At 45.5% G+C, this 22,982-nt stretch overlaps 1 protein-coding gene across 3 annotated transcripts in view; it reads left to right on the forward strand.

Annotated features, from left to right (window-relative positions):
- Nucleotides 1-21,772, forward strand: part of MID1 (midline 1) — an 805,692-nt gene extending 783,920 nt beyond the window's left edge. For all 3 annotated transcript variants that reach the window (XM_078657585.1, XM_078657583.1, XM_078657584.1), the window contains exons 9-10: nt 6,784-6,991; nt 17,098-21,772. In XM_078657585.1, the coding sequence (XP_078513711.1) occupies nt 6,784-6,991; nt 17,098-17,443 (554 nt within the window). In that variant the 3' untranslated portion in view covers nt 17,444-21,772. The remainder of the gene's footprint in view (nt 1-6,783; nt 6,992-17,097) is intronic.
- Nucleotides 21,773-22,982: the final 1,210 nt, after the last annotated feature.

Raw genomic sequence — 22,982 nt, forward strand, 5'->3', positions numbered from 1 at the left:
GTCAGTGGACAGGGAAACCAGAAACATACAAATTTAGAAAGAGAAACTCTGGAAGATGTTAATCTCATTTAATAACGACCTGAAAGCAACCTTAGATCAAATTGCTCTCATTTGCAAGAAAATCATTATTAAAAACAATCATAAAATAATACATTGTACTCCTCAACTACTATTACTGAACAGAGAGCCCAGAATGCGTACACAGAAATGAAACAAAACACTAAAGACAAATTAACGTTGCAAAGAATAAAAACAAACGAGTTATTAACATAAAGTTTATAATTAAAGAACCTAGGCCTCAACTAGTATTACTCAACAAAGAGCCAGGAATGCGTACACCGAAATGAAACAAAACACTAAAGACAAATTAATGTTGCAAAGAACAAACAAGTTAATAACGTAAAGTTTTTAATTAAAGAACCTAGGCATGCTTTCGCATAGCAGTACATAAAAACGTAAGACTGCACTCGTGGGCTGAAATTCGTTGAAATTACCAGTTCCAGGTAGCGGTTAAAAAAGTAAATTTCTTAGCAAATAAGTTGTCCGGCAGTATTGGCGGGTGGCGGGGCGGGTGTGGGCGAGCAGTGGGTGAGCAGTGGGTGGGGGACATGCGAGGTGGGGTGGGGGAGGAACGGTAAAAAATAAAATTAAAAGCAACACTTACCTTGTCTGGTCCTGCGTCTCTGCTCCTGCTCTTTTAGCCAGTCCAAGGAACAGGAAGCACAGGAAAGGCTCCCCTGACCAATCACAAGGCTGCAATGCAGCCTTGTGATTGGTAAGCTCCCTGGCTCTCCTGACCAATCGCAACGCTGCAATGCAGTGTTGTGATTGGGTTTGCGCGTCCTAGTTGGACTCTCAACCAGGGAATGGGAGCCTGGGCCTGTTCTCCATGCAGGTTGTAATGCAGCCTGCATGGAGAACGAGGAAAGTGCACATGACTGTCATTGTGCCCTTATGAGGGGGCAAACCACTCCTAGAGCAGCCCCACCCACCCGCCGCAAAGGAAACCAGAAAAAGATAATAACTAAAAGGTATTATAATTTGATATATCCTTTACTAAACTGCTCAAAAGCAGTGGGGCGACGCTCCTCCGCCATAGCAAAGGAGCCGCCCCTGTTGGTACTCACAAACATGTCCCCAGGGGCCATAAAGTTTGGTCTGTGATGTGACAGAGGGCCGCATTGATGTTTGCGTGGTGGTGGTGATGAGGACGGGAATTGGTGGTAAGCTATGTGTGGGGGAAGTGAAGCATGGACATCTAGGGGCTGAATTACACAATATGAATCCAGAAAACCTTCGATTCATCCTGGCTTCCCCACTTAACCAAATTGTGAGATCCTAGGCAATAATATTAATTTCACTTTCCCTCCTTTTTCTTCATTATCACATATAAGAGAACCTCGAAATACATGAATTCAGGATATGCGCATTACAAAATGCGCTTTACAAAACCTTCGCCTGTGTGTGATTTAATAAACTATAATGTTGTTCATGTATAATAGGAGCCCAGGTCGCCCAAAGAGTACACATAACAACTGAGTTTTGTCTTAGTTCACAATAGGGATTGCTGTCAAGGTTGGGGGAAGAATTAATGTTTTTACATTCATGTTTGAAAACTATAACTTTTAGAATTTTTTTACTTCTCAATGCACTGAAATATCCTGATGTACCAAGGTGAAACGGTTGTGCATGTTAATGAAATATACTTTTTGAATTTTGAAGAGACTTTATCAGTTGTTACACTTATGCTGTGAGATTTGTTTAAAAATGAAAGTGTCTCTAAAGTTAACTGGTGCAGGACACACTAGTAATTTCCTTTCCTCAACTTCAATTACCTTTGAAATACTTTTCCTGTTCAATTAACATCTTTTTGGGTTGTTGTTAGTGGTGATTCAATTAAATAGCAGCCCAGTGCTGCAGTTAACGAGGGGGCTGCAACTAAAGGGCAGGAGAGCCTTGGCACAACGCTTGCAGGGGGTGGTACATGGGCTAGTTCATGAGGAACAATGTGGGTTCATGCTGGCTCGAAGCACGGCGCATAATCTTCGTTGGTTAATGCATGTACTACACGAGACCACTGGTGGGGACAAAGATATATCTCTAGTATCTATCGACCTAGAGAAGGTTTTTTTCAACCAGGTACGGTGTTTTCTTAGAGAAAGCTTTTGACACTGTCGGCTGGAGCAATCTCATGGCGGTACTCCGGGTTATGGGCTTTGGCCTGGCGTTCTGGCCTGGATTCAGCTGCTGTACAAAGGACTCCCTGGTGCGAATTCGAGTTGGCAGCGAGGTGTCTGGAGCATGGGCTATTGAGAGGTATTCAACAGGGTTGTCCCTTTTCACCTTGGTGGTGGAGCCAATGGCGATCTTATTGCATAAGAAATTGGAGCCTTGGGGTATACATGTGGATAACCAGAATCACATTGTCTCCTTATAAGCAGATAATACATTGATCTACCTCCACTCACATGAGGAGTTGGTACCGCTCTTAATGAGGCATATGATGGCTTTTGGTCGTGCTTGCGGCCTGCAAGTCAATATCAGAAATAATTTATTGTTCCCGTTGGGGAGGTTGGTTACAATACCATCTGAGCATCTACCCGCGCTCAGGATTAGCTGGGAATGGATGAGGTTTCGCTACTTGGGGCTGATGCTTGCACATACAGAGGACACCTACAGATGCCACAAGGAGGATAGGGTGTTGAGAGGCCTGACTGGCTTGATAGATGTTTGGAAGACGCTGCCTTTGTCGGTTGTCAGACGGGCAGCCATTGCCAAGATGGTCTTTTTCCCTTGTTGCCTATACCTTATTCAGAACTCGCTGTTTTCTCTCGGGATGGACTTCTTTCATTGTCTTGATAGCCTGTTAATCTCTCAGGTGTAGGCTGGGAAACGTAGTTGTGTCGCTCTGCCGGTATTCAAGAGGGACATTGAAGAAGGGGGGGGGGTGGCTAGCATTGCCGGATCTGCAGCTTTACTATTCCTCGGCATGCAGTTTGATGGCTAACTGACTCAGATAAGTAGGAGAAACAACTGTTCCGGGATATGATTGGTGAGGACACCTTGCCTCGCTTGTTGATGGGAGGTGACCGCACTGGTGACATGATCGCCACACAGCACAGGTGTGGGAACTGGCAGTAAAAAAAAGTGCTACGCAGGGCCCCCTTTGACAGGGAGCTGCAGATCTGGGACCTTGAACCTTTTCGGTCAAAAGACCAAGATATGTCTTTGGAAAGATGGAGAGAAGGGGGATATATTTTAGCAGGGGACCTTTACCCGGGATAGGTTGTCCTCCTGTTTCAGGAGGCACAGGACACGTTCGACGTAGTGTCATTTCCTACACTACACCAAACTGCAGAACATGGCCAGGGAAATCTGGCGTACTCACCTGACAGCCTGCTGCCTTTTCATACACTCGGGTGGGGTGAGGGGACACCTTGTCACACTTTTCTATAACGCTTTCAGGGAGGATATTACTAAAACTCCCTATATGGGGAGGGTGGCATGGGAGGCCGACCTGGGTGATCCAATTCTGGACTCAGACTGGGATCTTGTAACCATGGATTTAAACTGTTACACTTCAATTTTCTGCATCGCACCTACATAACTCCTGCGGGTGTTCACAGGATATACCCTAATAGAGCAGTGAAATGATTTTGTTGCAGGAAAGAAGGCACCACTTTTTTGCTTTTAGCATGGCGATGTCCAGAAATGTAAACTTCTGGAGGGAGTTGGTCCCTAGAGTGAAAGAATTCACGAGCATTGGGATCCCTTGCACACCGGTGGCATGTTTTCTGTGGATTGTTAAAAGACCCCGAAAACTCATAATGCCTTACTCATTTCTTCAATTGACATTGCTCCTGGTGAAGCGCGGAGTAGCCATAGGCTGGATGGGGTCCTGGGTGCCGAGTATAGACCTTTGGATTCGAGATATGTTAGAATGGGGAACTGCGGTAGAGCACCGTATACGCATCCCCTGCACTGATGAGATGGCTCCAGAGGCAGTATTGGCTTGGAGGCAGCTGCTGGACGAATTTAATGCATATGGAACCTTGGACTCTGTCCAGGGTGAACAGGTTATTTAACTCTTAAGTTTGGGTACATTGCTGTCATCGGATGGGGTCAACTAGTGGGAATGTATGCAATGCTTAAGTTAGTCCAGCTTGTAGACTTGGTGTGCACAATGTTGTTTCTTATGTACTGCGTGTAGGGCGCAGAGAGGCTAGAGAGGGAACACACTGACTACACAGTTGATATGCACTAAATGGCATGTTTCACAGTTCACACTAGGAGGGGGCTATTCCTATGTATCCCTTATTCATAGCAGTAATGTGCTCTCCCTTGATTTTTCCAGAGCAAATCCCAGGCATATAGTGATACTGAAGGGTCATGTGTGCTTGAATAGGTACCGCAGACTAAGAATGCTGCTGTGCCGGGGCCAGTCCTACCATTGGAAGCAAGACGCTCCACAATGCAATGCTTACAGGAGAACATAAGAACTCAGGGATCATGCAAAGATTTTCAAAGCTCCAGGCATACTGCTATGTTGCCTCTTGGGCGCTCCTGCCTCCACAACCTTATCCCAACCCGCCAGCAATGGACTGTCTTTTTAAGGCCATTTATAGACGCCTGGCTTCCTCTCGTAGCCATTTATGGTGGTGCCATAACACACCAGTCTACAGCTCCAGTGTCCTTTCTGTAGCACAGGCCCTAAATAGGCATACTGTAACAAGGACCCTACACCGTCCAAAGGAAAGATGTTATCCCGGAAGGTCTTCACTGTGGTCTCCAGCCTTGTGCCCACAGTGTTCCAAAGTGAGCATGAGGAAGTGCCCACTGGCGTAGTTGTGATATAGACCAGCTCAACCAGTAGAGAACTCTAAAATTTTCAGCAGAACCTGAGCCAAAGTTTACATCACTTGCACCTATGTGCATTTTCTCCTGATAGTTTCTGATGTGTCTGCTAATTTTGACATTTCCCGCAGGATTTCTGCACGAAGGCTGACGTCACTTCCATGGTAGATCTACCTTAGAGAACGTTTTTGTTTCTTGGGTGAGTATGTGGGGTTTAGTGTAGCACTAGGACTCACTTTTGAGGGCTATACAGCCATGAAAGGCCCGCCGCTGAGACACTGGCCCCAGCCCTAAGCCTGTCACGCGAGCGAGGGACTTTAATGTCCCTTATAACAAGAGGCAGAAGGTATACAATGCTAAAAGAACATTAAATCCACTGAGAGTTGAGTGGTTTAAATGAATGAGGACTAAACAGAAGGGTAAACAGTGGAATGTTGGAGCAGAAGCCTTAACAGAGCGGCACAGAGCCAGTTCCCACTCGTAGGTCTTCACTCGAGCTTCCAAGGTTCCAATGTTATAACCAAGATAGACAAGGAAGTAATTTACCCTGGTTCCCATTGTGTGGTTAGGTTGAGAAAAAGAGATTAGGATTCAGATCGCCATATTAGAGAGCCAGACGCATTAACTATTCAAATTTTCGATGTCCCTTTACCAAAGGGGAGGAGATTGAAGATTTGGATCTTGACAAACTTATTTTACTTTAGGTTTTACCAAAGATAAATGTCCTATAGCCAGTTCGTCAATTTTCCCTTTCTTTTTACACAAGTGCGGCAGTGTCCTCTTCCTGGAAGAAGGAATCACTGTGTACTGTGAATTCTTTTAAGATACCTGTTCCTCCATACAGATAGGAGAGAGCAGAAGCATTGTTTGAATGTTGAAAGCTAAAGCCTGCAGTATCACTAATAATTCATATGTGGGTTGTGCAATCGCCTGCACACGAAGTGGAAAAAAGAGCCCTGTTGAACATCATGATTTGGTAAGGTTTTAATTATGCATTTTGCTAGCATGGCCCAGGACACAACTATGGTCTTGCATGGTTAGAAGTGCCGGAAGAACAGAGTCATGTCCTTAAGAGATTGAGTAGGCCATCTTGAGACAGTCACAAAAGACGTGGTTAGAAAGGACGTCTGCGGTGGGACAGTGATATGAGGTTCAAAGCCCCAGTGTAAAAGCGTCAATTCTTGCATTGGTTTGTAGCTCACCCAGCATGCTGTCTTGTATCCTCTTAAATAAGCCGGTTGAATTGACGGTTGTGATATTGTGAATGTGTTGGTTTGAGTCCTGTGGGAGCAGAGGCTCATCTTCTGGTTGCTGCTGATGTTGTCTGATTAGAGGCCGCCTATGGCTTACTGCTGACAGAGGCTGCTTTAACACTCAAGCGAGTGAGTTTCCAAGCAATGTGCAGAACTAAAACATCAGGGTCCTTCTAAAGCCAATGTGTAGCACAAGCAGCCAAAGAATTGATACACTGACGAGCCTGAGGTTCCTTTCCGAACAAGTGGTGGACTGATGGGGATGTTTAGGGCAGCTAAGGATGTGAATCCCTTAAGGGTTCTTCCTCCGGATCCTCTTGGCAGATTTAGAAGGTCTGGCTAGACACAGTCAGTATCTCTAGGGGGCATGTAACTTGAGGTCAGATTCCGATGTAATGAAATCCTCTACCATGGAAGACATTCAGGCATAAATCGTATCAGTTCACAATTTGTGTAAACTAGGTGTGGCAGATTCCTTTCCGCTGTGCTAGAGGCCAACAAACTCCTTTTAAAAACAAACCTCAGGAAAATAAAGAATTTGGTGCCTAAAATTCTATTGCTCTAAGAAGCTGTGAAATTGTAGGGAAATGTGCAGAAAGTTACATAAATAAATGATAATTTGAAAACCCGTTTATGAACACCAAGAATAGAAAGTGAGTCTGTCTTCTTTCTCCAGGCCAGCCATTTAAACTGGACCCCAAGACCGCTCACAGGAAACTGAAGGTATCCCATGATAACCTTACGGTGGAGCGCGATGAGTCGTCTTCCAAGAAGAGCCACACGCCGGAGCGTTTTACCAGTCAAGGGAGCTATGGAGTGGCAGGCAACGTGTTTATTGACAGTGGCCGTCATTACTGGGAAGTAGTGATCAGCGGAAGCACTTGGTGAGTGGTCATTTGCAATATTTTTGTGTAGGCTGGGAGGGATAAAGAGTTGTAGCAGTTTAAGTCAGGTCTCCGAGGTATCAACAAATAGTGCAATTTCAGTGCCTCACCTTGACCTTAACTATGAGGTGGACTACCTACTGTGTTTACACCTGGTTCAATGGTACGGTAGATCTTTGATTTATACAGTTTGATATCAAAGTTGCTATTTTTACAAACTTTTTGCACTCTTTCGTTCCTCCCCTTATTCTGAAAGTTGAGAGGGTCTCAAAAGTCTTGTGTGGTTAAAAACTTCAGTAAGTAAAATGTTTCTTTGCAATGAGCACAGCCCTTTGTCATGAATGCAGTGTCTGTTAGGCTTGTATTTGGACACCAAGTCGACTTTTTTCTTCATTAAAACATTTCTTCAGTGGAAAACTTGAATATTAAAGTTACTGAAGGTGACCAATAAAAGTAATCAATCAGGAAACTATAGTGCCAGCAACAAAGAGAATATAACCGCAGAGAAGAGCATACATACAAATACAACTTTAAAGCAAGATGAAAAGATGATGTGAAATATTAACAAGTTATCAAATAGCAGAAAAGATGGATGCTTAATTCACCAAAGCATCAATACTTAATTGGGTAAGATCTGGGTGAATAAGAGGATTTGAAAGTGCATGTGAAACTAGGAGAGGTTTCAAAGCTCTCCCAAGAGATAGCAGAGTAGGAGAAGTATGATATTTATCAGAATATTGCTACTAATCTGCAGGCTGCTGAAAGGTCTTGGCATGGTAAATCACAAAATGTGCTTCCTGCGCGTGACTTTAGACCAGCCAGAAACGTGAACCTTGTTATCCAAATATGTGAGAAGTTGGCCTGATGAGCAGTGTTCACTATTCTAGTGATCATTATATATCAGTCCAAACAACCCTTATTGATGATCTGGTTGTAAGTCAACCAGATAGACCAGCTATCTTAGTAGCATGGATACGAGCAGTCTAAGGCTAAGACTCTAGAGGGCGTGTTAAGCCAGCTGTTTTACCATCACATTACCCCTTGAACACCCAGTGAAAGGACACCACACAAGTGTTATGAAAATAAACAATGTATTTATTAGAATCACAACAACCCTGTACTCTTTATGAGGACAGGGTGCTAGGCACACAACAAAACTCTTACGAAAATACTTAAGTTAGCACGTTATACACAAATGCCCGAGGGGCACGAAAAACCATATACTTTAAAAGTGGAATGCGAAATTACTAGCAGGTAAGTACAGTATTAATAGGCTTTGGAATCGCTAGGACTTGACTATAGAATCGTTAGATTACTTCTAGGAGACCTAGGGGACTCGGGTGCAGAGTGTGCACTCTCACGCGGGATGCGGGACAAAGTCTATGGGAGCTAGTAAAGGCAAAGTTAGTGTTCACGGGCGAACCCGACCTGGTGGGAAGAAAACGACAGTGGATCCTGACCCTAGGATGGTGAGGCTATGCTGGGACACCGAAGTGCCGAAGTTACCTAGCCCAGGGGCTGCAGCTGCATAGGTCTGAAAAGACGTCGGGGATCTCGTTGCCGGACCAGGAGCCTGGAAGAAGGAAGTTGCTGGCAGGCGACCAGTGAAGGAAAGTTCGTTGGATCCAAGCCTGGATCGAGGAAGAAGAAACCTGAAAGCAGAGGGGACCAAGTTCTTGAATCACTAGCCAGTGATTAAGTGGGCACCAGGATGGCACCGGGCGAAGTCACCTCGACTAGGTGAGTGGGCGACGCTGGCTCTGCAGATCTCACGGACCAGGAGGCGTTGTCGGCGACCAGGATGGAGAGGCGAGCTGTCCCACGATGGATGAAGCTGTCGGCGTCGAAGTTACCCAGGATTGGGCAACAAGCCTTGGCTAATTCAAGCCCACGCGGTGGACTCAAAATGGCGTCTTGGGTGGACCAGGAGGGTCCGGGGGGCTCCTCTTTTGGAAGGGAGCAAGGGCCAGCCTGGAGCAACCAGACCAGCAGCAGAAATGTCGTCGGGCGTCGTTCAGAAGGCCACAAGCCAGCGGGCTAGTAGCCAAACAACGCGGTGAGTAGCAAAAAGCAGAAGGGCCCCACGCAGATCGTGGAGATGCTGGGAGGCTGCACTTCGGTGCTGGAGCTGCTCAGGGTCGGGGCTTCTCGGACCCCAAAGCACTCACCAGGAAATTACTCGGCGGGCTTGCTGGAAAGAAGTCGTGCAGTCTTGAAGATGGCCGGTCCCTCGAGGTCTCGTCACACCCACGAATCTCAGCGTGACTGATGATGCAGGTAGAGGTCAGAGGTGCCAGGGAAGCCGGTTCTCGTCGAGCTGGGCAGTCTTGATCCGGAGGAGAGACTTGCAGCAGACCGCAGTGTTCTTAAGATGGTGCCTGCGGATGCAGGGTGACTACTCCTTAGTCACAAGGGAGAAATCTTAGGAAGAAGTCTTGAGTTCCTTTCGTGGAAAGTAGTTTCAGGATTCAAAGATGATCTGATTTGGAAGGGGGCCAGTTCCTACCTTTATCCTGTAAAAAGGGGCTGGCACGCGACTAAGTCCTGCCCTATGGGTGGGACTAGGAGGGGGGTGGTTACACCCACTTCCTTGGCGGGCTTTTCCCCAGCACAGGGTCTGGAGTGACCCTGGAACTGGTTCCAGCCAGCCTATGCATAGTGAGCACCGGGGTGCCACGTGCAGTCACCTTCCTCTAAAGCCCTGCCTACCTACAATACACAAAACCCTGTCTGGGACGGTGCTGGCACCGCCCCTGGCAGGAAACCCTTTGTCCTTATCTCCTGCTCTGGGAGGACTCCCAGCAGCAGGAGGGCAGACTTGTGTCTCGGTGGCAGCATCCATTTTGTGGAGCTGAGGCTCTGTTTGACTTTAACCGGGGTTAGGGGTTACATACATGTCGTGTCCCTCTAGAAGGGTGGAATGCTAACCCCGTCGCCAGAATTGGCGAGGGGTTAGTATTCCAATTCGTATGACACCTTACTCGACATGTTTTGATAAAGCGATACCAGAGTTGGCATATAACCGCGAGGATTATAATGCACTTAAGAGTATATGGTATGCGATATCATGGAAACGGCTAAGGGATGGATCCCGAAAGCCGCAGACAGGCTCAGCTCATGCCAGAGCACCATCTCACACGATTCCAAGCACTCTGCCTTCAGGATTGTTAAGGCCTGCCATAGGAGTGACTGATAGGAGATCTGTGTGTCCATTTTAGGGTTAGATATAGGTATACTATATCTAAAGCAAAGGGTGAGTACACCACCTTGCCCCAGCTGTCGTGCAGCCAGTTGTGTCAGTTTAGTTAGTCAGCCCAGGGGTGGCATAATACATGCTTCAGCCCCTGGGAGACTTCTGGGTACACCTCAGCCCTGGGTACAGGGACTTGGAGAGGGCCCAGTGCCAATTCAGTACCTGAGTACAATTTGGATAGAGAGAACAGCTAGGCTGTGGGTCTGATTAGCAGGCCCACAGCCAGTGAAAGTCGTAAACCAGTGCAGCAAAAAGCAAAAATCTGGGTGATCATAGGATTGCAGACCCTACTCTCCTACAAAATATATCAGTTGTACCAGGACAGGATTCATGACCATTACAAAACCAATTATGAACACTATACAGAAATGCAAAGAGAGTAAGTGAAATGGATCAAAATAGGACTGAAAGAACTGCAAAGTGCTCAAAATATGAAAATACAAGTCGAATAAGTGCAAATGAAAGAAAATAGTGAGGAAGTGGTAAACATTTTTGGGGTCCAGGATGATATGGTCGGAAGAGTGCAAAACCAACTTCCTTAAGCAAAGAGATCAGAAAAGCACAACATCCTAAAAGAATTGATTTAATTCCCACAGCCAGTTTTGAAGAGTCCAGAGCTTGAAATGGTACAAAAGCTGGAACACACAAGCAGAACACAGTTCTTTGTGTGGTTCAAGAATGAAGCTCTAAGAATTTATTTTGTAAAGTAGTGTCAAAGGGATACCAAGAGAATAGGGCAGTCAAGCCTGGTCTACAGGCAAAGACAAGGCACGAGGAATCGTTCTGTTTCTACCAGATTTGATTTGAGACATCTGAGCTATAGCACCTTATCAAATATACATCTACGGTACATGAGATGAAGGATGTGAGCCAGTGCTTAATTTGAGATGGGGGCTGCAGGTAGGACCCACCAGCACTACGTTTTGGGTACCAGGAATTATGTTTCCTTAACAGACTTTGATCCAGTGCAAGTGAGCGAAAAACTAAAAAGGAAAAGGAGGAAAAGAACGACAGCAAAATAAAGATAAAGGGAGAAAGCCGGGAGGAGATAGGACCTGGTTGGGAGTGACTGGTATAGGATTAAAGAGGCATTAGGTGGAATCAAGACTTTGCTGCCTTGGAATTCGTCATTAATAGCACTGGCTGCGGGCTTCTGAGCAAATGTTGGCTACCAGCACTTATTTGTTTACAAATTGTACACAGGAGACACCCTGTAACCTGTATTCTTCACTCAGTTCAGAAATAGCTTGAAACGTGTTAATCGCTTTTTTGCTGTTCCAGTGGGTTATACACTTTGTATATTGTCTACAGCATGGGTACTCACAAACTTTCTCTCGGGGGCCAAATTTACAGTGTGGTTTGTGTCCGAGGGCCGCACCGGTGGGGGAGGGGGCGGGGCTAGAGAAACAAAACAAAAGTGTGACCATAAGGTTGGTCACAGGTCCCTACAGCGGACGCCCTCGTCCACTGAGCCACCAGACCCAGCATGCCTTTCTCACTCTCTCTCTCTCTCTCTCTCTCTCTCTCTCTCTCTCGCTCTCTCTCTCTCTCTCTCTCTCGCTCTCTCTCTCTCTCTCTCTCGCTCTCGCTCTCGCTCTCGCTCTCTCTCTCCCTCTCTCTCTCTCCCTCTCTCTCTCTCTCTGACTCCCTCAGTCTCCCTCCCTCTGTCTCCCTCACTGTGTCGCCCTCCTCCCTCTGTCTCCCTCCCTTTTTCTGTCTCCCTCCCTTTTTCTGTCTCCCTCCTTCTGTCTCCCTCTGTCTCCGTCCCTCTGTCTCCCTCCCTCTGTCTCCCTCCGTCTGTTCCTCCCTCTGTCTCCCTCCGTCTGTCACCCTCTGTCTCCCTCCGTCTGTCACCCTCTGTCTCCCTCCCTCTGTCTCCCTCCCTCTGTCGCTCTCCCTCTGTCTGTCTCCCTCTCTATCTCCCCTCTCTCTCTCTCTCTCTGTCTCCCTCTCCCTTCCTCTGTCTCCCCTGACTCTCTTCCTCTGTCTCCTTCTCCCCTTCTCTGTCTCCCTCTGTCTCCTACCTCTATCTCCCTCCTTCTGTCTCCCGCCCTCTGTCTCCCTCTGTCTGTCTCCCTCCTCCCTCTGTCTCCCTCCATCTGTTTGTTTCCCTCTCCCTCCCTCCATCTGTTGCCTCCCTCCATCTGTCTGTCTCCCTCCCTCTGTCTCCCTCCTGCTGTCTCCCTCCCTTTGTCTCCCTCCATCCTCTGTCTGTCTCTCTCTGTCTGTCTCCCTCCTCCCTATGTCTGTCTCCCTCCCTCTGTCTCCCTCTCCCTCCCTCCCTCTCCCTCTCCTCGGTCTCCCTCCCTCTGTCTCCCTCCTTCCTCTGTCTCCCTCCTTCCTCTGTCTCCCTCCTTCCTCTGTCTCCCTCCTCCCTCTGTCTCCCTCCCTCTGTCTTCCTCTCTCTGTCTCCCTCCTTCCTCTCTATCTCCCTCCTCCCTCTCTCTGTCTCCCTCCGTCTCCCTCCCTCCATCTGTTTGTCTCCCTCCCTCTGTCTCCATCTGTCTGTCTCCCTCCCTCTGTCTCCCTCCCTCTGTCGCCCTCCTCCCTCTGTCTGTCTCCCTCCTCCCTCTCTGTCTCCCTCTCCCTCCCTCTCCCTCTGTCTCCCTCCCTCTGTCTCCCTCTCTTTCTCCCTCATCCCTCTCTGTCTCCCTTCCTCTGTCTCCCTCTGTATGTCTCCCTCTGTCTCCCTCCCTCTCTCTTTCTCTGCCTCCCTTTCTCTGTCTCCCTCTCCCTCCCTTTCCCTCTGTCTCCCTCCCTCTCCCTTTCCATCCCTCTCCCTCTGTCTCCCTCCCTTTCCCTCCCTCCCTCTCCCTCTGTCTCCGTCCCTCAACCTCCCTCTCTCACGCTCTGTCACCTCACACTGCCTGTGTGTCAGCCCAGGCTGAGACAGCTGCCTGGGCACACACAGCGGCACCCGAGAACTTAACAGGTCTTTAAAAAGACCATTTGCATGTTAATGAGGCTTTGTTGTATTCACCCCTTCTTAGCGACCCTGCAGCTCCACTTTGACTATCACTGGAATCGCCTGGCCCCCAAAGAGCAGCAGAGTCTCTTAGAGTTGCACTGCTGCAACCAGCAGTGTTTTGAAGACATTTTTTTTTTTAAAAACACGGGTACGATGTCAGCAAGGTCCGCGGGCCACCAAGGAAGGCTTGCCGGGCTGCTGGCGGGCTGTACTATGAGTACCCGTGGTCTACAGCATTCCTGTCTGTATGTTGCGCCTCTATAAATGCAAAAAATAATAATCAAAGCATTGTTTTTTTGGTAATCTCTTCATGATATATATATATATATATATATATATATATATATATATATATATATATATATATATATATATATATATATATATTTATATATATCACAGCTCCATGAACAGAAGACCAGCACTCACAGGGGTACGGCATCTAATAGTTTATTGGATTGGAGGTCCAGACAAACGCGTTTCGGCAAACTGCCTTTGTCAATGTCGGCGAAACGCCGTTTTTGCTCTCTGTTTATACTTCAGTTTCCATTTAATTTCAATAGCACAACAGAAAACGGACTTGCAAATCACCATAAATAACCAGTAAATATGGGCGCCATTACTCAACATTGCACATCATTCAATGCAGCGCATGATTCGACGATGTTAAACATAGCTTGACAGTAATTCATCGTTGCAGTGTACTCTCAGTTAGATCGCAGGTCATCATTTTCTGAATACCAAACTGGTATGGATTAGGAGTTGTTTAATAAAATGTAAAAATGTCAGCAAATGCCAGCCTTATGTATAATATATTGTTTCTTTCACCCTTTACCATCATTATGAATGTTAAATACCAGTAAGATATATGCAGATTATGCCAAAAGTCCATATAGGGCAGTATAACACTAATAGCGATATGAGGCAATGGGAATGTAGACCCATATAGGGCGCGAATATTGAACACTAGCAAGTAGGAAGTTCAATATGAACACCATATGAATTTTGCCATGAATGGAAAATTAATTGCCTTGCCTCGCCACAGCTAAAACACAACAATGCTCTCTCCAGCAGTGAACTCTACGCCACTCTTACCTGCACCACTGCACTCTATGCCATTACACTCTACTCTGCACCACTCTACGCCACTTTACTGCACTCTATGCCTATGCATTGTACAACGCTACACTCTACGCCACTCTACTCTGGATCGTACCACCCTACACCACTGCACTCTACACCCATACACTCTAAGCCCTCTAATCTGCACATGCACCACTGCACTCTATGGTGAAACAATCTACTCTATGCCACTATATACCACTCTGGGCCAGTCCACTCTACGCCACTCAATTCTATGCCACTCAACTCTATTCCACTGCAATCTACCCTGTGCCATTCCACGCCACGCAACTCTTTTCTGTGCCTCTCTACTCTACGCCACTGTGTTCTACACCACAGCACTAAATACAAATGCACACTACACTGCATGGTACACCAATCTACTCTGCACCACTGCACTGAATGCCACTATAATCTATTCTGCAACAATCTTTATGCCGCTACACTCTGTGCCACTCTACTCTACACCATGGCACTCTTCGTCACTCTGCTCTACACCACTGCACTCTACAACACTCTAATCTGCACAATTCTAGTCTATGCCACTCACCTGCACTCTACACCACTACACTCTATGCCACTGTAATCTACTGTGTACCACTGCACTAACACTGCAAACCACTTCATTCAATGCCCCTCTAATCTGCACTGCTCTGCTTCTATTCCAGTGCAATCTACCCAACTCTACTATGCACCACTGCGCTCTTCACCACAACACGCTACATTACTCCAGTTTAGGCCACTCCCATGTACTCTGCACCACTCCACTCTACGCCACTCTACTCTGCAACACTGCACTCTATGCACTACTCTATCCTGCACTACTCCACTCTGCCATAGACCACTCCACGCCACTTCCCTTGTCTCTGAAGCCATCTACTCTACCCCACTGCACTATATGCCACTGTACTTTACACCACGCTACCCACTCTGTGGCACTTCACTCTATATCATTGCAGTGTACTCTGCACCACTCTACCCTACTGCGCTCTACCCCACTACTCTATGCCACTGGACTCTACCGTACACCAGTTCACTCTATTCTGAAATAATCTATTGTACGCCACTACACTGTATGCTACTGCACTCTACACCATTCGGTGCCACTCCACACCACTGTACTCTAAACCACTGCACTTTACACCAGTGCACTCAAAATCAGTGCACTTTATACCATTATGCACTCTACGCCAACTACTCTGTCTCACTGCACTCTATCACTATACTCTACTCTGTAACACTTTATGCCACTGCACTCTATGCCACTGCATGGTAGGCTCCTGCACTCTACACCACTCAACGCTAATCTGCTGTTTCCACTCTACTCCACTGCACTCATTACCACTTTACTCAAAACCAATGCACTCTACGTCACCTACTCTACACCACTACACTCTGTGCCACTAGACTTTACTCTGCAACACTCTACGCAGCTGCACGCTATGCCACTCTACACCATCGTGCTCGGTCACTGCACTCTATGCCACTTTTCTTTACTCTGCACCCTTGTACTCTACACCACTGTTCTCTGTACCACTCTACTCTGCACCACTCTACGCCCTTACTCTGAAACACTGCACTCTCCCCACTGCATGCTACACCACTGTATGCTGCTTTGCTCCACTTAAGTCCATGCCACTCTACTGCACTCTACGCCATTCTTCTCTGTGCCAGTCCATGCTGCATCACTCCACGTCACTCGAATGTATTCTGCACCCTACACTACTCTATGCCACTGCACTCTACCCTGCGCCACTCCACGCCACTTCCCACTACTCTGAAACAATCTATTCTACGCCACTGCACTCTTCTCTGCACCACTCTTCTTCACGCCCCTGCACTCTACACCACTCTACTCTACATCACTGCAATCTACTCCAATGCACTCTGCACCACTTCACTCAAAACCAATGCACTGTACACCACTGCACTCTATCCCAATGTACTCTGCACCACTATACTTTACTCCACTTCACTCTGACACTGTACTCCACTCTGACACTCCAGTCTACGACACTAAACTCTGACACTCTAATACTCCACTCTGACACGCTACTCTATTAAACTGTACTCCACTGTGCTAAACTCTATGCCACTCCACTCTACAACACTACTCCACTCTACAATACTCCCTCCATGCCACTTTACTCCACTCTGTTCCACTCCACTACTCCACTATATGCCACTCCACTCTGAAACTGTGTGCCGCTTCACACCACTCAACTCTACAACACTCTACTCAGTGCCATTCCACTATCCTTTACTACTCCAGTCCCCAACCGTCTACTCCACTATGCCACTCTACTCTACAACACTCTACTCCATTCAATTCAACACCCTCTAAAGCACTCCACTGTGCTCTACACCACTCCATGACATTCTATGCCACTCACCTCTGACACTACACCCTTCCACTCTACGACACTTTACTCCCTCCATGATACTCTACAAAACTCTACACCACTCTATGACTCTCAACACCACTCAACTCTACACCACTCCACTCCAACGCTACTCCATAACAATCCACTTTACGACACTCCATGCCACTCACCTTTTCCTCATTTTTGGCCCATATAGCTATAACATATTGGCAAAGCCAATAACTCTTGCATGGACGAGACCTATTGGCTTTGCCACTGCTTGTTTTAATTGTGTTCCAAGATACCATACAGCGAGCTCCTGAAATGATGTTCTCTTTTTTGATGAACTAAGCTTTACCTTCAATAAATTTAAACAAGCATTGCCTCTTTATATCTGCAGGTACGCCATTGGTATCGCTTACAAGTCCGCCCCAAAGCATGAATGGATCGGGAAGAATTCTGCCTCATGGGTGCTGTGCCGCTGCAACAACAACTGGGTGGTGAGGCATAACTGCAAGGAGATACCCATAGAGCCTGCCCCCCACCTCCGGCGCGTGGGGATTTTGCTGGACTACGACAGCGGCTCGCTGTCATTCTACGATGCATTGAACTCCCTCCATCTTTACACCTTTGACATTTCTTTTGTGCAGCCAGTCTGCCCCACACTCACCGTATGGAACAAATGCTTGACAATTTTAACAGGCCTCCCCATCCCTGATCATCTGGACTGCTTGGAGCAGCAGTGACTGACCGTGGCGGGAAAAGTCACCTTCCGTCTTGCCACGCCCCTTTGGCTGAGACTCCTTTAAATGCATTTTTATAAAGAGGAATCCAAGAGGTCCAGTCGTCCCGGAGTGGACTTTTTTACTAAAGAATGGCTTTAATCTGTCTCTCACTTTTTTGTATTTAGTCTCTTATAGGAAGATTTATAAATTATTTATGAAAGATTGATGCTGATTACAACTTGTAAAAAATATTTGTTTTTGCACATTAAGGGCACACTTTATTAGAGGTGTATGTGCCTGTTACATTTTTCTTCCTTCCGCATTTTAAAGTGCCCTGTGAGAGGTCGCCCCAATTTCTGTGCTGTGCACCACCGTTCACCTTAGTTTTGGCGCAGACGCGGCAGTAAACGTAGGAGGTTAGATTCTCTGTTTAAAAGAACTTTTAGAACTATTCACAAAGAGAAAAGTGTACACCTTGGTTAAAAAAATCTTTCTTTTATTTCCTCTGTACTTTTGGAGGAGTAAGAAATTTAGGGCCTGATTCACAAAGGTAAACTTAGACAAAAAGTTCAAGTTTCCTACTACTAAAGTTAGACTTTTGGTCTAAGTTAGACTTTTTGTCTAAGTTTACCTTTGTGAATCAAGCCCCTTGACTCTCAAGTGCTTTAATTCAAGTGCCCTCCTTACAAACTCTTTCTTTAAAGTATAATCTTAAAACATGTTAAAGACACTGCCTTCTGCCTCCAACCAGCCTCAATAATCTTCCTCCTCTAATTTATGCTGATGGTACATAAGGCACCACATCATTGCCCCATATCCTGTCATTTAAAGGAGTTTGTGCTCCTGAATGTTCACCCCTTTGAATCCTTCCACCAATATGTGAAGAGTTGTGAAAATTCTCCTGTTATTCACACTGTGTACGGCCACTCACAATCATACTTTACATATGTACGGCAGATGAGGACTTTCTAAGCAAGATGGCCGAGCAGCAGGGCCAGACTAGCCATAGCGGGTACCCAGCATTTCCCCGGTGGGCCGGAGGAGTGGGGGCTGGTTTTGTCACTCGAGCCAGTTTTGCAGCAGTGCTGCAATATTGCCCCCCTGTAACAAAAGCGGGAGCGGTGCTTCTTGCTAGTGACCCCCCAACCCCACCCCCTGCTCACAGGGCTGGTGGAGCAGCAATCTTCCAGGGCTGGTTGCTTGCTGTTCACAGTCCGGCTCTGCCAAGCAGGGTGAGCCTACACAATGGCGTTTCTCAGCAGCCACTGTGGTTTGGCAAACACTGGCGCATGCCGAGTGTGAGGACCACACGTTACTGCCTGAAAGAGGAGGAAGCAGAGTGAAGAACTAAAAAGGACAGTTGATATTCGGCTCACAACTGTCCTTATGTGTGTCCACTTTGTTTTGGGTTGAAGATGAAATCCTACATGGCAAGATAATTTTCAGGTGCAAAAGTTAACGAAGAAGTTGACATCCACATGTGTATTGCTCTGAGATCAGCCACATATGAATTTTGAGGGAGATATAACTTCGTAATAGCATCCCAGATCCCAAGTTTAGATGTAAAACCTGATTTCACCGTACGGCTGACCCTTTAGTTATGGCGTTGATCAGGTTTGCAGGCAAAAAGTCAATAGCTCCTTGCTCTGCGGTTCACTCAAAGCATTTTTCTTTACAACTGTTTTGCCACTAATTCTCATTTTGAATGTAGTCATGGGTGTACCTATCAGCAGCACAGTACCACTGTGGGCTGTGGGTGTGAGGGGACTGCATGAACCATTGTTACGGCTGTCTTTTGTCACCCAGTAAGGGTAAAGGGTACCCATTTTCCGTGCTTGTATTGGTTCCCTATCCTAGGTGCACCATTGGATTCTCCACATATTCTCTTCATTGTATACATCCTAGCCTATACATAGCAGTTTACTCCTACAGTAATTGTAATGCATTACTTGAACTAAGATTGCATATGCTTTCCAATCTACTAGGGATACTAAACAACGTCATGTGTTGCTTTCTTTGAGACATTGACTTGCACCTCCTGAAGAGCAAATTCCAAAGTGAACCAAAGACAGTGACTTACATTTTTCTTCTGATGCATCATGAGAAGATAGCATTAAAATCAATTCAGTCTGATTTTATTTTTAATATTACTAGTTACCAATTTAGTATCCATGCTATTTGAGGTTCTCATATAGTACTTTGCCAGCGGAGTTATTTGTTCTAGAATACTACCATGTCCAGCAATTTACAGTGTGAGCATTAGCCCAAAGTGTAGTGTTCTAAAGTGACACAATTCCAAAATTCTCATTGAGTGCTTTTACATGTCTAATGTGGTGCTTTATTAGGACTATTGTAGGCAATTGCCGTTGAGCACTTCAACAAAAAAGTGGCAGATTGCAGCAAGCATCTTTAAAAATGGCATTGTTGCAATGCTAGAAAGAGCACCTGGATGGCAAACTGTCATTTTGTTGGTGCACCCAAAGTCTATGCACAGGAGCTGTTGTCAAGCTGCGTTTGCCATCTCACCAGGAGCAAAGTTTATGATGATGTCACTTCTGCAAAATTTATGGTAAAATGGCACAAGCTCAAAAATGTTTGTCTTTATGTTTCTCCCTGTTCAATTTAGAGCATTCTGCTCTCAGTGAGTGTAAAGCTTTAACAGCCTAGCACATCTTCCTTGGACTATACTAGTTGTTAAAGACCCTCACCAGCGTTATGATCCCAAGCAGCTTTGGGTTCAGGGCGATTAACAAGCAGTTTAGCATTTGGCAGGCTATTTTCAAGGTAAATGTATCAACAATAGATAAACAAAAATCAACAATATGGCCTCTCCACGAGAACTCACATTAACAGATGAATTCATTTCTTAATCATCAGAGCTGAAGGGAATTGATTTCATGATCAACACACTGTAGCGGTCATGCACCTGTTATTCTTGATATGCAAAATCATCAGCTAGTATATATTTTCTCTTTGTGAACTAAAATCCTGATGCACATTCAAAATAACCTGTGTCATAGAAATCAACATGCAGTTGCATGTTTTTGTTAATCCCGTGCTTCATATTACCGTATTATACTATTAGAAGGATTGTTGTTAAGTATATTTGAAACTGTGGCATGGTGTGAAGCTTTTAAAGGATGCGATCTTCTAAGGGACACAGGCTGTTATGTTAACAGCGCACAAATGAAATTGTCTTAAACAGGACTTGGAGCAAAGACTTCTATTGGAATGTTATAATAGTGAATTAAGATATTGCTGTAAGTGTCTTTGAAAAAGTCACTTTAATGCACTTTGATTATAATTGGGCCCTCTGTATAAAGCTTGCTGCTCTAAGGAGTTCTTAGTGTTGACATCCAGGTACAAAGAAATAATTCCCTTTACATGAGCGGATTACCAGCTTAAAATGGGTGTATGGCCAGAACAGTTGAGAAAGTATTGGTGAGGTGACCATGTGATCTCTCTAATGTCCACTCAAATGTTGTATGGCTGTGAATTTTAAGCTTGTGTTGTGTTTTTGCAACATTTCCAAATTCTGCAGATGTGTGTCGGACAACAGGGAAGGCCTAATTGTTTGTGTAAGATTTCCTCCGTACATAGATATCAAGGAAAATGTGGCGAAGATGATGTGAATAGTTGTCGAAAAATTGTATAGGATGATTAAATTGGTCTCAGATCAGTGACATTTTGAAATTTAGCAATAATGCCAGTTGGTGTTGGGAACCAATGTCCTAAGATGAGTTTTAATCAGCATTGGATGGAAAAAAAATCTTCTTTCGTACCTGGCAAAGGTTGTGGTGACAGTTGCATGTGCATCTTCTGTGCCGTGCACCTCTTTAATCAGGAAAGAGGTACTGGCAAACTCTACATCACTTTTCAACAGTTAAAAATCACAGAATTCAGTACCTAGCAGAAATCTTAGATCTGAACTGAACTGAACAAACATTTTGGATTTTCTGGGATTCCTTTTGTATTACATTGAAACTCCAAGCAGAAGACGTGTGTGTATTTAAGACTAACAATGGCGTTTACATACAAAATCAATTTTCACATTTGCACATCTATGAAAAGATCCACAGTGCAGCAGGAAGGAACGTGTTTGGAAGCCAAGCCACAGGAGTCTTGTAATTTTGTCAGACATTGGTCCAGCTTAGCCTTTCATCCTCAACACAGAGTACAGATCTTCTGATAACGACAGACTCAAGTGACTGCAATCCAGCAACACCTCTTCAGTCGAAGGCTGGTCAAATCAGCTTTAAGCTTACCATGAACTGCAAAAGCAAAGAAATCTGTTTATTTTACATGACATACGGAAAACCTGGTTTTGCAATAAATTGGTTCATTTACAAAGATGTTTTTTGTTACACATACTTTCAAAAATCCTATTTAAGGTAATCAAAATGTATTTGCATTTTCACCCTCACTATGTATTCTGTTAAATTTGATAAATGGCTCCTGACACTTGTAGAACTCTCATATGGTCTACACTTTGGAATTATCTCTTCACTTATTTGTAATCACTTAGGAGGTATGTGGTCTGTGTAAAGCTTAACATTCCTCAATTACTTTGCCTTTTGGAGCTGTGAAAGGTGTCAGTGATGGCTTTGCCAATTACATCATGCTGGTTTGCCAGGCCAGTTTGTCTTGTCGGGAGTAACATAATGGGATATTGCAGAGTGGGCTTTTCACAGAATGTGTGTGTGTGTATGTGTTTGTGTTTGCGAATGTGGCGGAGTAGTGATTCTAAGTGGGTTCATTGGTGTACAGCCAACTAATCCGTGTGGTTTGCAAGTCGGCACATCTTCAGTAATCCCAATGTGGTATATTCCAACGTTTGGGAGTATGGGCCTTGCTGGCTGCTTCCAAATTTAAATTCATGTTCTGAGGGTCATGTTGTTGTATTCATGCCCATGTCTGAGTGTGTTGTTGGAGAATCTGAATGTTGCAATTTGAGTGTGATCCTATTTAGATCTGTCATCTTGTCTTTGTGAGTTCTTTGACATTCTGTACTGACTTAAAGGCATCCTAGTTCAACTTTCCTTTAGATTCTTGGTTGAGTTCTTACAATGCTGGTTGATGAAGTCTGGCATGGTTGGAGAGATAATAAAAAATTGAGGGGGAGGGACACATCAGTGGTTCAACAAAACCCTAGTGTGCCTCCTGCAAAGGAGGATTAGTGGGTGCCTCTCTCGCCTCATCCCATCTTGTCTTCCAGTCTCTGTCTTCACACGGCTCAAAGAGCTGGGATCTCCCACAGACCAGCAGGTTTTGGATTTAGACTATTCCATTATATTCCTATTCCTTAGGTCAGTCAGATATTTCAGACTCAGAACTCACTTGCAGCCTGTGTGAACAGTTGCTAACTCACTCTGGATCTCTCTTTTTATCATCTCCGTTCTAAACCTGTGAGACTTACTCCCAGTGCTACACTTCTAAATCACATTTCTTACTGCATGTAAACTGCCCTAGTGAAAACATAAATATCTGTTGGCAGTAGCGTAATGAAAATTGAGGGGGGCCCCCTGCAAGGTATGTGGAGGGACCCCCTCCGGGCTCAATC

This window comes from Lissotriton helveticus, chromosome 8 (genome assembly GCF_964261635.1).
Source record: "Lissotriton helveticus chromosome 8, aLisHel1.1, whole genome shotgun sequence".
NCBI lineage: Eukaryota > Metazoa > Chordata > Amphibia > Caudata > Salamandridae > Lissotriton > Lissotriton helveticus.